Source organism: Rhincodon typus, chromosome 3 (genome assembly GCF_021869965.1).
Source record: "Rhincodon typus isolate 14 chromosome 3, sRhiTyp1.1, whole genome shotgun sequence".
NCBI lineage: Eukaryota > Metazoa > Chordata > Chondrichthyes > Orectolobiformes > Rhincodontidae > Rhincodon > Rhincodon typus.
Genome location: NC_063334.1, coordinates 70,687,380 through 70,701,635, shown reverse-complemented (window position 1 = coordinate 70,701,635; position 14,256 = coordinate 70,687,380). Strand labels below are relative to the sequence as shown.

Here is a 14,256-nt window from a genome sequence, read left to right as displayed (position 1 = left end):
ACCTCCTTAAATGTTTGTCACTGCTTGCTTACATTCAACCTGTTGATCTATCTGCCCAGTCCACTTAAACTAACTTTATCCTCATTTGATTGTAATTCCCTTTAAGTTAAACACCGCTGTTTCTGACCCAAGTTTCTCACTCTTGAATTGAATATCAAATTCTATGTTATGATCACTGCTTCCTAGGTATTCTATCACATGGAGGTCATTTATTAAACTTGACTCATTACCTATTACCTTGTAGTTGGCTCCATGATATATTGCTATAAGAAACTAGCCCTCACACACTCTATGAATCTGTTGTCATAGCAACCCTTTCCAATGTGATTAACCCAAACAAGATGAAGATTGAAGTCATCCATAATTACTGCTCAATTTTTTTTGAATGTGCTTCTATTTTTTCAATCTCAACATAACATTGGACACACTCCCACATCTCTCCAATCTGAAGGAATTACCATCCCTGATAACATGCCTTGATATAACCTCAGTTTTATAATGCTTCTTTCTCACTATAAGTAATGCCATGATAATCTGATAGATACTGTAGATTAGCTTCTTGACTCTGTGCTGCCATTCGGTTAGATATTGGTTATGTCTATTAATGTTCCTTGATTCTGCCACCCTTAACGCCTCCATTAATGAAGACCAAAGGGAATCAGTCCAAAAATAGTGATGTTGTGCTGGATTTTTATCAACCTCTGATTAGACCATAACTGGAGTACTGCATTCAGGTTTCTTTTCACTACACTACAGAAAGAATGTGAATGCCCCTGACAAAGAGCAGAGGAGATTTAGCAGAATTCAGGGATGAAGGAACGTACCTATAAGGTTAGTTTGGAGAAGGTTGGATTATTCTCATTTGAACAAAGGATCTTGAAGGGAAATTACTGACAGTAGGTGTGGTCTCAAGGGATAAAGCAACTTCTCTGTGCCATAATGACTCTATAGCACTTGCCGTTTTGATCATGGTTTTTTTTTCCTTCAAATAATTTTCTTTGCTGAAGTAGTTTCTCTTCCTGTCCTTTGCAGGTTGCGAGCTGCAGCTGGATCAGACTTCCAGGAAGGGTAGCTGAAGATGGGCCACTAAAACTGAGTTAAGAACTAGCTACGGGGCAGAATTGGTATTAGAAAATCACAAGATCAAATGGGCCTAAATTCCAAATTCTTGTGACCGCAGGTATATCCACACAAATCTTACACTTGATTCCAATGTTATCCCATGATCCAATGGCCCTTTCGATAACATGAAGTGATAAAGCCACTACAATCAGATTGTCAACTTGTCTTGGTGCATAACAGCAAGACAAGGTACTATAGTCACACCACTTGGTATCCCTCATGCTATTTATGTTCTCTACTTGTAAACTGAGGGTATAAAAACAATATTAATACTGCACTTCCTGCTCTATTTAACATTTGCCACTTCTTTAAGCAGTGTATATTTGTCAAAAGGAAAACAAGTTGAAATATATTACGATTGGCAGTGAACATCCTGGTTATGAATATACCAACTGTTATTGAGGCCACTCAAATAAATCCTGATATGAAAACAAGCAATAAAGTCAAAGAATAAAATGGATCTCATGGAGTGACAAGTTTCTCATTTTACCCTGGCTTTATTCTAACTCAGGCTCTCAGCGGCTGAAAGGGACAGTGCAAGTCCACAATATGAAACTTGCACAATTCAACACCAAAAAAGGTCATTTTACTCAAACAGAAGTAAAAGGATTAGTCATAAGAAATGGAAAAAAAGAATATTGTACTGTTTGATACTTGAGGTTGTATGTTAAGGTATTAGTATTTCTGTTTAAAAAGATTTATACTCCACATCTGGACCAGTTATGAGGCAAAATGGAGAATTGTTCCATCACCCTACACAGCAGTTCAAAGTTAATGGAATACAGATGTATTGTAACAGATTAAGCACACTCCAAAGGATGGAATAAATCAGAAATCAGTGTAAGATCCCAGTAAGTTCCAGGGCTGGAGAAGAATCGCAACATTCGAACCAATAAAACTACAGCAGAACAGTCTGTTTTATTACATTATGTAATAATTAAAGAGTCTTTTTTACAACATACATTGGAGTTGTGAATTGAATGTTAGGGATGTGGAGCTGAGGGAAAGTGATTGTGTCAACATCACAATATTTTACATATTACACAACCAGTGTCTGACTGTTGTATCTAAGAGTGTATATCAAGGGTGAGCTTCAAAGGCACGCAAAGGGGCAAAGAAGGGTCCACAAAGAAACTGCCAAAAAAAAGGGACAAAACAGCAGTACTACTATTCAATTATCTCAGGGCATTACATTTTGTATCAATTCAATTTTCATGAATACTTTGTTGACCTTTCAATATGAACATATCAGGACTTCTTTTTGAATAAAAAAGTAGTGGTGAATTTCTCAAGTTAAAACCCAAACGACGTATTAAAATTGCACTCAGACATAACTTACAAACAATCGCACGACATGAACATTGAAAAATAAGGCATGAAAACAGCCAACATATCATTTGTCTGAAACATGCACAATTAATTTTATAGAACAACCGTCCTGAAGGAATGCATCAATGCTAGTTGACTTAATGAAGTAATGAAATGGAGGAGACAAAAGTAGAATATGTATGCACCCTTGTTACAAACTTTGGTCTAGTTCCTTCTGGAATTTTCCAGCTACCACTCTAAACACTAGCCAGCTTGCAAATAAGTGTTCAATTGAGGAGAAGAAAACTGCAAAAACAAGTCAGTAAAAAAATAAAAAAACAGAAAATTCATAACAGCTCAATCGATAAAAACCTTATTTCTACAATATTTAACAAGTTAAAAACACTATTCAGCGTGCATGATAAACTGAAAAATGTAACAGTAAAACAATAATTAGAAACAGTTGTGCCAAAAGGTTTTCACTATCCTCCTGGCTACACATATTATAGCAGTGTTATTCCAGCAGGAACCAGCCTGCTCTAAGACTGCTTTCCCAATCCAATAACATTTACAATGTCGGTTTACTGGTGCCTTCAATTGAGGCACTAGCCAATTGGATATCATAGCAATTGCCCACCAGTCACAAGTAAAAACATTGTTAAAGCACATCTGTCTTTCTGGATTAGCCAATGGGAACACATCATATTACAGCTGAAACTAAGTAAAAATGAAAGGAAACACTCCCACAGAATTGCAGACCAGTTTCAAATCTTCTGCAAGTACATGGTGTTAGGTGGTCAGGATTGGCACGACTATGGGATGATGAATGAAATTTGATTTCTCTGGACATTGAGGTGTCAGAACCTGTATTCTTTCAGACAGCACTTACTCCAAATGGGCACCAAACATTTATCAGAAACTTTTTTTTCCAAAAGGGGGCGAAACCTTTGCAGATTACTAGCTAGAAATTTACACAACTGATGTTGTAAGGCACAAATTTACACATGGAAGAAGAGATTTGTCACAGATGTATTCCCAGTTAGAGTCAGCATAACAGGAGTGTGATTTATGCATGGTAACAGCTTGCTTTTCAGCACACTCCATCCATTTACTATCATTTGCTGTGCCATGTGCAAAATTGAGTTGGCGAGCACATGATGTGCTAGTGCCTGCATTTCAAATATCAATTACTGACAAAATTAACAGGACTGTTTAATCCTCATACATCTTCTTCAAAATAGATAGCAATTCCACTTATGTCTATGATAATAGAGTTTTGTTCCCTTCCCCTCCTAACCCTCAAAAGGAACAAATCTGAATATTTTCATTGATTCACTCCCCCCTCTCAGTTTGTCATGGATCATGAAAAGAACCTTCCACAATAAAATAAATATCCCTTTCTTTTTTCTTTTCTTCTTCCCCTCCCCAAGCACTTTGATAACCCTGTCAGCAGCTGAGTAGAAACACTGAGCTCAGTTTTCCACCTCCACACTGTTAGTGGACTGTTACTTTTTCTTAAAAAAGCATCAAATGTCTCCAGTTAATTGACTTGCCTTAAATAATTACAAACATTACATTTTAGACTTCTTTCTGATTCTTTTTAAAGAGATATCCATAAATTCATTTGAAGGAATCAGTCATGTTTCGAAATAGCACTTAAATAATAAATACCAGGAGCTATTAGTGTTAATAGTCACATTAATCATTACAAGAAGGACAGTAGCAGAGACAGAGGCCAAAGCCCTGCCTAAATGGCAGATATCTGCTGCTTAAGCGGATGTAACACTGAGAGGCATTTCACAGTATTTGCAAACCGTAAACTTCAGCTAATGTTAAGTCTGAGTCACCTTCTTCAGTGCTTTGTTTTTAAACTCATCTCCCTAGAGAGTTATATGCCGTAGAGTCAAGGAGACAATTACACGTTTGCCACAGTCTTGTGCTTTTGGCTCATCACCCCACCAACCTGTTCATGTGCATCAATCATTAACCCCCTCAAACAGAAGTTCAATAGCTCATCCTGCCTTCAAATGCTGAGTTCAGTAGCTGCAGCAGTCAGAAGAAAATATTCCACCCATTTTTTTTCCAGGGAGAAGGGAAAAAAATATCCTCAGCTTAACAACAGCTTTCCTTTTAAAAAAAACACAAATCTAGTGTTGCAGTTGAAAGCACTGACTCAAGAAGCAGGGTCCATATAATTTTCTGCCTCCCACTGTGATTATGTGCATGTGTCATTTGGCTTGGTAGGAGTCGAAAGGGGAACAAACGTGGGTTTTGGTGGAACATCTGGTTTTATGGAGGGTGTGCGTTTGATCCCAGATCTTGGCAAAGAGTTGTATGGTGCAGTGATGCTAGATCTTCTGGACACGGTTACAGCCTGTGTCTGGGGCTGACCTGCGTTCACCAACATAGAGTCTACTCTTTGTGGTGCAGGAGGAGGATTCTCTCCTCTGTTAAAACTCTGGTTCCTAGAAAGGTGAGAGGAATTAGATGAGTTAGTATTGTGATTTCGTTTGAATGCTGATGATTGAGGATTTCTTTGCAACGAGTTGCTAGGATAATTTCTCTTATATTCCATCGCATATGAAGGAGAAGGAACATCCAGTCGCTTGCCCAGAGCATTCTGGGGCAACCCAGTGTTAGTGGATCCAAGTGAGGCTTCCCTCTGAGGAACTTTAGGCGGCACCTGATCTAAGTTTGCCACTAAGCCGTGACATGGGCTTTTCATGCTCCGATATTCCAGAGTTGCATTCTGATCTTCAATGGTAATTTGTTCCATTGCTCTGATTCCTTGATCTCCGTATTCGTGCTGATAACTCTGTTGAGTAGTTGGGAGGACCACAACACTTGGGATGTGGTTGGGAGAAGCATGAAGAGGAAGATCCATGGGGATCACTGGTGATCCCATGGATGCCAGATCTTTTGTGCAGGCATTGATTAGATTCTGGTTCCTTTCCCATTGGCTGCTCCCACGGCTGAGCTTCCGTTTCTGCTGCAGAGTTGGCGTTGACTCTGGAGTGGGCAGGGCTGTCAGATCCAAGTGATGCTGGTCAGCTTTGATCAGCATCTTTGTTGTGCCATTTGGAGTCACTATTTTACCGTTATGCATCAGAGGAGTTAGCAGCGCTTCCGGTTTCGGCTCCTTTGTCTGACCATCAAACAAACCACCGAGTTTTGTGACGCTGGTCATGGAACCCCTGCGAGAACGAGGCAGGTCCTTCTCTTTGCTTTGTCCGACGTCAATGTCTCTGCGTCGGTGGTCACATATGCAGTAAACGATTATTCCTGAGAAAACTGCCCCCATGACGAAGGCGAGAATAACCGCAATAGCCAAAAGGGTAACTGGAACAAGCTGGTCGTGACCTTTGAGGTAACTTTCGCGGATTACTCCTGAAACATTAGATAGTAGAAGAATTCAGTTAACAGGAAAATAATTTCTATTCCCTTCTAAACACAGAGATCTTCATTAACTTTAATATATACATGATGCTGCAGCCTGTAAAATAATGCATGATCTTCACCATCCAGGACAATTGTTGACTGTAAAATTATGAGTTTTATTATGGCATACATACATACCATTTTGAATGACCACGAAAGTCAGTTATCTGGTCCAGCAATGCAAAGTCTCCTCTATCCTGAAAAGCTTTTTATGCAATTGAGGTAAGTGCACAGAAGAAAAATTAAAAATTAAATTCTGAATCCATATGAATATCTGGTGACCAGTTCCCTGTTGATTTAATGAGTAAATGGATGGCCAAGGTAATTTGTTTTACAGAACAAGCTAGTATGTGCTGAGTTAGCAGACCCCAACTAAACACTGGAATAGTGTTGCTGTTTCTAGACTTGCAAGACATTAGAAACATCATCAGTCAGGGTTTAAATCAATGATAGTATTTAATGCCTTTTTCTGCTAAAGTGTATGCAGACCTGAACAGAATCAGCTTGGCTGCTGACACATACTGTAATGGCTTACAGTTGAAGATTGATCACTTGGGCAAGGTGTTGGATAACTAGTTGTATTTTAGAATGTTATTTAGTATGAGTCATCTTTTCAGGGCAGGGAAAAACAGAAACTGTTTTGTCGCGGAGAGACTCAGTTTACATTACTGCAATTTGACAATCTGTGGGGAAAAAGGAAACTCAGTGGCAACCAGAGGTTCCGATCTCACATCTGCCTGCTTCCAATTCTGGAGAGCTGCCACTTCACAAAAACAGTCATCCAAGTTATTGTTGCTTCATAATTTCTCCAACATTCTTCTTGCTAGCCTCCGAAGCTCTAAGATACACAAATTCTCAATTTATTCAGATTTGAGATCATACCCTATTCCAAACACCTACTTCATTTAACTACTTTCTCTTCCAAAAATTTCAAAACCTTTTCATCTTTGTGACCTTCTTCAAACGTACTGATGCTCCATCTCCCTATATATTTACATCCTTAATTCCAAGCATGTACTGTACATTCCTCTTGCCTGTATTAGCCCCATATCTTTCCAAACTCCTCCCACCGTGCATGCAAACTTCTTCCTGAACAGCTGTCTTTTTCCTTCAGCGTGAGCTTTTAAAAACCTCAAAACAGTGCACTAGACTAGGCCTAGCATTTGCTGTCCAACTTCTTTGGCATTTCTTAATTTCCACCTTTCATCAAAGAAGTTGCTCAGGTGTATTCATTCACCAAGGCTATCCACCGAACAAGATACTAGTGACATGCTGCTGCTATATTTTTGCAAAGTGAATGACAATCGCAAACAAGAACATAATACCAGGACCATGGTTAAGAAGATCAATAGATTAATAGACTTGTAGACCACAACTGGGAGCAGGCTGACAAAAGGAGAAGGAAGATCCAGAGGGTGGTTGGGGGTGGTTTTGCCCGGGGGGGGGGGTTGGGTATGTGATTATGTGGTGCTGGAGGCGTGGGCTAGGGAAGGGAAGGGCAGGGAGGTCCGTGCATTTTACCTTAGTGTTAAAGCCTTTCCCATATCATCCAACACCCTCTTGATTGCATGAATTGGGCCTGCCACCACCACAACTCCAGGCAGTGGATTTCAAACCTGAACCTGAATAAAAACATTTTTATTCCTCACTTTGCATTTGCGCCTTTTCGCAAACTCCTTTAAGCCTGCACAAACTGGTTCTTGATTCTTTCATAACCGAGAACAGAAGGGCATTGAGAAATACACAATTTAAATCAAGCAGAGTCAGCATGGCTTCATCAAAAAGAGAAATCAATCCTGACAAATTTAATGGAATACTTTGAGGTGGTAACAAACAGAATAGATAAAGAGAAACCAGTACATGCAATATATTTGTATTTCTGAAAAGGTGTTTGACACAAAGCCGCTTCATAAGCTAACAACCCTTGGTGTTGGGATGGTACATTAGCACGGATATAGGTTTGGCTAAGAGAAAATAAGAGTGTTGGGATATGGGGCTTTTTCAGGATGGCGATGTGTAACTAGTGGAGTGCCACAGGGATCAATATTGGGGTCACAATTATTTACAAAATATACCAATAATTTGGATGAGGGATGTGAATGTACCATCAAAATGTTTGCAGATGACAAAAGTAGATTGTTAGGTGGATGGGGAGAATGACACAGTCTGCAGAGGGATACAGATAGGTTAAGTGGATGTTAGAAATTTTGGCAGATGAAATATAATGTAAGAAAATGTGAGATCATTCATTTTAGCAGGAAGAGGCAGAGTTGAATATTATGTACAAGGGAAAATCTGCAGAAAGCTGAAACACAAGGATTTGGAGGTCCTCGTGTATGTTAGTTTTTTGTGATTAATACAAGTTCAGCAGATAATTGAGAAAGTAAATGGAATTTCAGCTTTTATTTCAAAGGGAATGGAATTTAAAAATTGGGAGGTTTTGTTAAAACTATACAAGGCACGAGTCAGACCACAGCTGGAATATGTGAACCATTTTGAACCCCTTATCTCAGGAAAGATATACTGGTACTGGAGGCAATCCAGAAAAGTTTCACTCAGTTGATCCTGGGTATGGAGGGATCTTCCTATGAGGAGATGTTGTATAGGTTAGCCCTGTACTTATTGGAGTTTATAAGGATGAGGGGTGACCTTATTAAAACATGTAAAATTCTTAGGGAGCTGACAGGACAGATGTTGAGAGGTTGCTTCGCATTGTGGGAGATTCTAGGACCAGAAAACATAACCTCAGAGGTTGGTGAGTCTGTGGAATTTTTTACTGCAGAGGGCTATTGAGGCTGGGACATTAAGGATAGTCAAGACTGAAGCAGATTTTTAAGTCAGTAAAGGAATCAATGTTTCTTGGGAAAAGTCATGAAAGTGGAGTTGAAGATCATCAGATCAGCCATAATATTTGAATGGTTGAATACCCTACTTATACTCCTATGGCTTACTGTCTCCATAGCTATACTGTCGGGACCTCCCATCATTCTGAAATATCATCTCTTAACCTTCGTCTCTGACAGGAAAACACCTTTCTAATCTTTACTCATCTTAAGCACCACTTCCACATTAAATACTGACTGTTAAGTAAACCATAAAGAAGGACTGCACTGATAGGGGGACAAATTCAGTCATTTAACAGAGTCCAACAGGTAGTCTATCAGCTAAATCCAGCCCACAAATCCCCTACCTGAATTAAAAACAGAAGTTGATTACATTTGTGGTTGGTTTCATTGGAAGCTGAAGTTTGTTTGGCACATTTAACATGGGTATGCATGGGACATAATGAACTGCATGGCTCCAGTCTTTCAATACTCTTGGGGCTGAAGAACTAGGATAAATTATTGCCAAGTTGGGAGCAGAGTGGGCATCTTGCATCAATCACTTCTCTAGGAATTGTGAAGGTCAAATCTTCCCCATTTTAAGTACAGTTCTGGTCGCCACATTACCAAAAGGATGTGGGTGCTTTGGAGAGGGTGCAGAGGAGGTTCACCAGGATGTTGCCTGGTACGGAGGGCGCTAGCTATGAGGAGAAGTTGAGTAGATTAGGATTATTTACATTAGAAAGACGGAGGTTGAGGGGGGACCTGATTGAGGTCTACAAAATCATGAGAGGTATAGACAGGGTGGATGGCAGGAAGCTTTTTCCCAGAGTGGGGGGCTCAATTACTAGGGGTCACGATTTCAAGGTGCGAGGGGAAAAGTTTAAGGGAGATATGCATGGAAAGTTCTTTACGCAGAGGATGGTGGGTGCCTGGAACGCATTGCCAGCGGAGGTGGTACAGGCGGGCATGATAGCATCATTTAAGATGTATCTAGACAGATACATGAATGCGCAGGGAGCAGAAGGATACAGATCCTTGGAAAATAGGTGACAGGTTTAGACAGAGGATCTGGATCGGCACACGCTTGGAGGGCCGAAGGGCCTGTTCCTGTGCAGTAATTTTCTTTGTTCTTTGTTTGTAAGGTCTCAGTGAGGGATGGGGGTATGGAAGAATAAGAAAACGCCGGCATTAAGGAAAGAGAGGGGAGGAGATGGCAGAGGAAAAGCATTCCTGACTTTGTTCTTTTGGTCTGCTATGGTTAATGCTGGCGGGAGGATAGCTTTTTGTATAATGTGTTGTTTTGCATGTTAAGAGTCTCTGCACTTCTAGTTATGGATGCACTCAGGGCACAGGAATTTGATATTGAGTTTGAAATCTTGCATGCAACAGGACATGCATTTCTGTGATGTTGAGATTAACTGGAATTGGCATGCATGCATGCAAAGAAGGACCAAAATGATAGAGATCACAGATTAAAACCAGGAGTTGTCGCTTGCAGCAGGAAAAACGATATCAGCAGGAACTTCACTGTCATTGTAAATTCAAAATGAGTCTAAAATCCAAATCAATACAGTTCTCAACTTCTGTCAACGAAATGCAATGTCAGTGCACAGATCCTTGAACGGATGATTTGTACAAATTATCTGGTCAAATGATTTATCAAAACTGTTGAATCTTGCTGATGAATAAAGGAGTTACAAAGAAGGTTAAAACAATGCTTTTAAGTGAAGCAGCACCATAACTGAATCTTGGGAAACTAGATATCTTCAGAGTTTTATTTGCTAACGACTGCTGACTGACAAAAAGGGAATCGCCATTATATGAAAATTATTGACTGTGTATATGTTTTGCCATAAATAACTGCTCCAAATTTTCAAAACGGGAAAGCGGTTTCCATCGTCCTTTTGTTTCCTGCAAACTAATTTGTTTTAATACTATAAAGCAACCTTCATAAATTATTCTATACATAAAAATAGAAACCTAGAAATAGCAGGAATAGGCCTTTTGGCTGATCAAGCCCACTCTGTCATTCAACCATGATTGCAGACTGATTGTTTATCTCAGTGTCATTTTCCCACTCAATTCCCTTGACCCTCAACATCTTCAGCTGCTAGAAATCTACTTCTTTCTTCTTAAATATATTCAGTGAATCAGCCTCCAAGCTTTCTGTGGTACAGAATTCCAGATTTACTGCCTTCTGAGTGAAGACATTTCTCCTCATCTCAATTCAAAATGACCCACTCTGTATCCTGACTGTTCAGAAACACTTATTCTGGACCCTCCACACTCCCAGCTCACTCTACCAAACCTCCCCCACTGCCAACCCCCCGCTTCCCATCCAGTGAAACGATAATCTGGATCTCAATTGCATTGAAAAACATCTTTAATTTAAGAAAGGAAATGTTACTACAAACAAACATCACACAGCCTGTGGCAGCGAGGTGACCTCCCAACTCAAGACAAAATTTAATTGAGAAATGAAATCTTAGTTCTAACGAAAAGTTCTTACTAAATATACATTTGGAGGCAGTATAGAGCTTGCTTTTAATGGTGCATTGGCTATACTTACACAGAACCCTACAGTGTGGAAGCAGGCCATTTGGCCTGTTAGGCCGACACTGACCTTCCAAATAGCATTCCACCCAGACCCCCTACCCTATCCTTGTTATCCTGCATTTCCCATTGCTACCCACCTAGCCTGCACATTCTTGGACCCTTTGGGCAATTTAGCATGGCCAATCCACCTAACTTACATGTGTTTTGACTGTGGGATGGAACCAGAGCACCTGGCGGAAACCCACTCAGACAGGGGAGAATGTGCAAATTCCACACACAGTCGCCCGAGGGTGGAATCGAACCCGGGTCCCTGGCGCTGTGAGGCAGCAGTGCTAACCACTGAGACATCGTGCTGCTCTACTTGCAAGATGGAGTTTAAGCCTTGGGCCTTCCTGATTTGTTATCTCAACTACTTGAGTCATCAGGACAGTGGAAGTTTCAATTTTAATATGCAGAGCTCCCCAGTTCAGGCTGGAGATGGTTGCAAGTTTTTCTGCCGGGACTTGCTTAGCCATCAATGAGAATGAGGGGAGGGTTACAGTCCTCTAATGAAAGGTCACCTGAAACTATTAACTCTTTTTCTGTCTCCACAGATGCTACCAGACTGCTCAGGATTCTATGATATTCCATTTTCTTTAAGTATTTGACAGGGTTTGGCCTGTGGATTCCTAGAACAGCTGAAGTCAATGGCAATCAGGGGATTTCCACTGGTTGGAATCATACCCAGCACAAAGAAATATGGCTGTGGTTGCTGGAGGTCAATAAACTGGAGGGCACTGTTATGAAGTTAGGGGGTCAGCCTTTTAGGACAGAAATGATGAGAAATGTTTTCTCTCAGAAGGAATTTGTGACTTTGGAACCCTCTGTCTAAAGTAGTGACATAGATAGAGTCACTGAATATTTTAAGTCCTTATTGGGTAGATTCCTCTTCGGGAGGGAAAAAAATCACAGGTTACCGTAGACTGCTATAAATGCGGAATTTAAAACAAACTAATCAGCCTTGCTCTTACTGAATGGTGCTGCAGGCTTGAAATATCATCTCCTTCTGCTGCTATTTTGTCTGTTTGCATGTAATCACCTCATTCCCAGCGCATTAATTGCTGGGGTTCCCCAGGATATTGGCCTGGGCCAAATTATCTTCAGCTGCCTCAACAATCTTTCCTTCCAAACAAGGTCAGAAATGGGAACATTGACTGATTATTGCAGAGTGTGGTACCATTTCCAATCCTCAGAAATAGAAACAGACTTTGGCTGCATGCAACCTAAGCTGGACAACATGCAAGCTTGTGCTGAAACAGCGTGTTAATATTCAAGCCATATGAGTGCCAGGCAAAAAGTACCTTCAGAAAGAGAGATTCCACCCATTTGTTGTTCAACAGTATCCTCACTGAACTCCCCAGCCACCAAAATACCTTTGCCCAGAAACCAACTGGACACCTGCCATAAATTACTGGGGTTACAAAGGAAGTTGAGGTTGCAAACTTTTCAGTAACTCACCCCCTGACTTCCCAAAGCCCATTCACTAACTACAAAGTGCATATCAGGAATGTGATGGAAAACTTTCCAATTGCTTGGATGGGTGTGGCTCCAACAACACCAAAGAAGCTCAATGCTGTATAGGACAAAGCAGCTCATTTAATCAGCAACCCATCCACTACCTTCAATATTCACACCCAAATCCGTTTACACACAGTGGCACTATCTGAAGATGCACTGTAGCAACTTACCAATGCTCCACGAATAATATATATTTTCATTGGAGCAAAGAAGGATGAGAGATTACTTAATAGAGGTTTACAAGGTGATGAGAGGCATAGATAGAGTGGGTAGTCAGAGACTTTTTTCCAGGGTGGAAATGACTATTATGAGGGGGCATAATTTTAAGGTGATTGGAGGAAGGTATGGGGCGATGTCAGAGGTAGGTTGTTCACACAGAGAGTGGTGGGCATGTGGAATGCGCTGTCGGCAGTGGTAGTGGAGTCAGATGCTTTAGAGACTTTTAAACGACTCTTGGATAGACATATGGAGGATAGTAAAATGTAGGCTATGCAGAGTAGATTGATCTTAGTAGGATAATAGGTCGGCACAACATCGTGGGACAAAGGGCCTGTACTGTTCTATGTTCTAGTATCTTTCAAACCGACAAGCTCTACCATTAGAACAGTGCTTTCTAAACCCAAAGCGAAAGTTGGGTGTGGGGTACAGTTGTTTGTGGGGGAGGCGGGGGGAGGAATTGGAGAGTTGTTCAGTGGTGTCACGGGGGGAGGAGTGTGAAGAGAAGCTTGGCTATCCAATCCTGATCTTTTGCCTAACACATGCAACCAAAGTTCAACTTCTTCCTTGCCGTCAGTCAAATGTTTCTTTCTCTTATCCAGCAGCTAAAACATGCCTTTCACATTTTACAGTTTTTTTTTTGAAGCATCATCTAAATCGCTGCTAGTTTTATTCAACAAAATCTGCAATCCATTAAACACCAACTTACAGAATGATGAACAGGCTAATGTTGATTTTACTGAGGAAGGTCAGAAAGATCTGAAGCCATATGGCCCCACTCCATCTTAGTGTCAGCCACTGAGCAGAGATTATTTGTCAGGCATGAAGTCACAATTTTTAAAACAACACAGTACAAGAAAAGGCACTTAGAGGAATAAATTACTTCCTGGGGAGGCAGAAAGACATGCTAGCCCCAACCATTCAGCTAATATAGGGTTGGTGCCATCCTATATACATCCTCATAACCTCCATTAACTTCATATTTCATAAAAAATAAAACCAAAGCAGGTAAGCAGAGTGCACACTCTTGTATTTCCTAGCAAACAACAGTGGAGTCACTGATCATAAACACAATGACTCAGAAAGCAGTGCTCTGGTGACAACCTGCAATAATTGTAATGAATGATCTGAGACTATAAAACAATAATGTACTTTTGTTAAACTTCTTCATATTAATACATGTTGACAACTGTGATTAATATGTCACCCAAAGATACGCACAAAATGATTAAGC

The 14,256-nt window shown here is 40.5% G+C and overlaps 1 protein-coding gene across 8 annotated transcripts in view; it reads right to left on the bottom strand.

The window, feature by feature from the left end:
- Positions 1-2,021: 2,021 nt before the first annotated feature.
- The window catches only part of sema6a (sema domain, transmembrane domain (TM), and cytoplasmic domain, (semaphorin) 6A), a 164,647-nt gene continuing 152,412 nt past the window's right edge, over positions 2,022-14,256 (bottom strand). For all 8 annotated transcript variants that reach the window (XM_048595094.1, XM_048595093.1, XM_048595090.1 and 5 more), the window contains one exon: positions 2,022-5,817. In XM_048595094.1, coding sequence (XP_048451051.1) covers positions 4,646-5,817 — 1,172 coding nt within the window. In that variant the 3' untranslated portion in view covers positions 2,022-4,645. The remainder of the gene's footprint in view (positions 5,818-14,256) is intronic.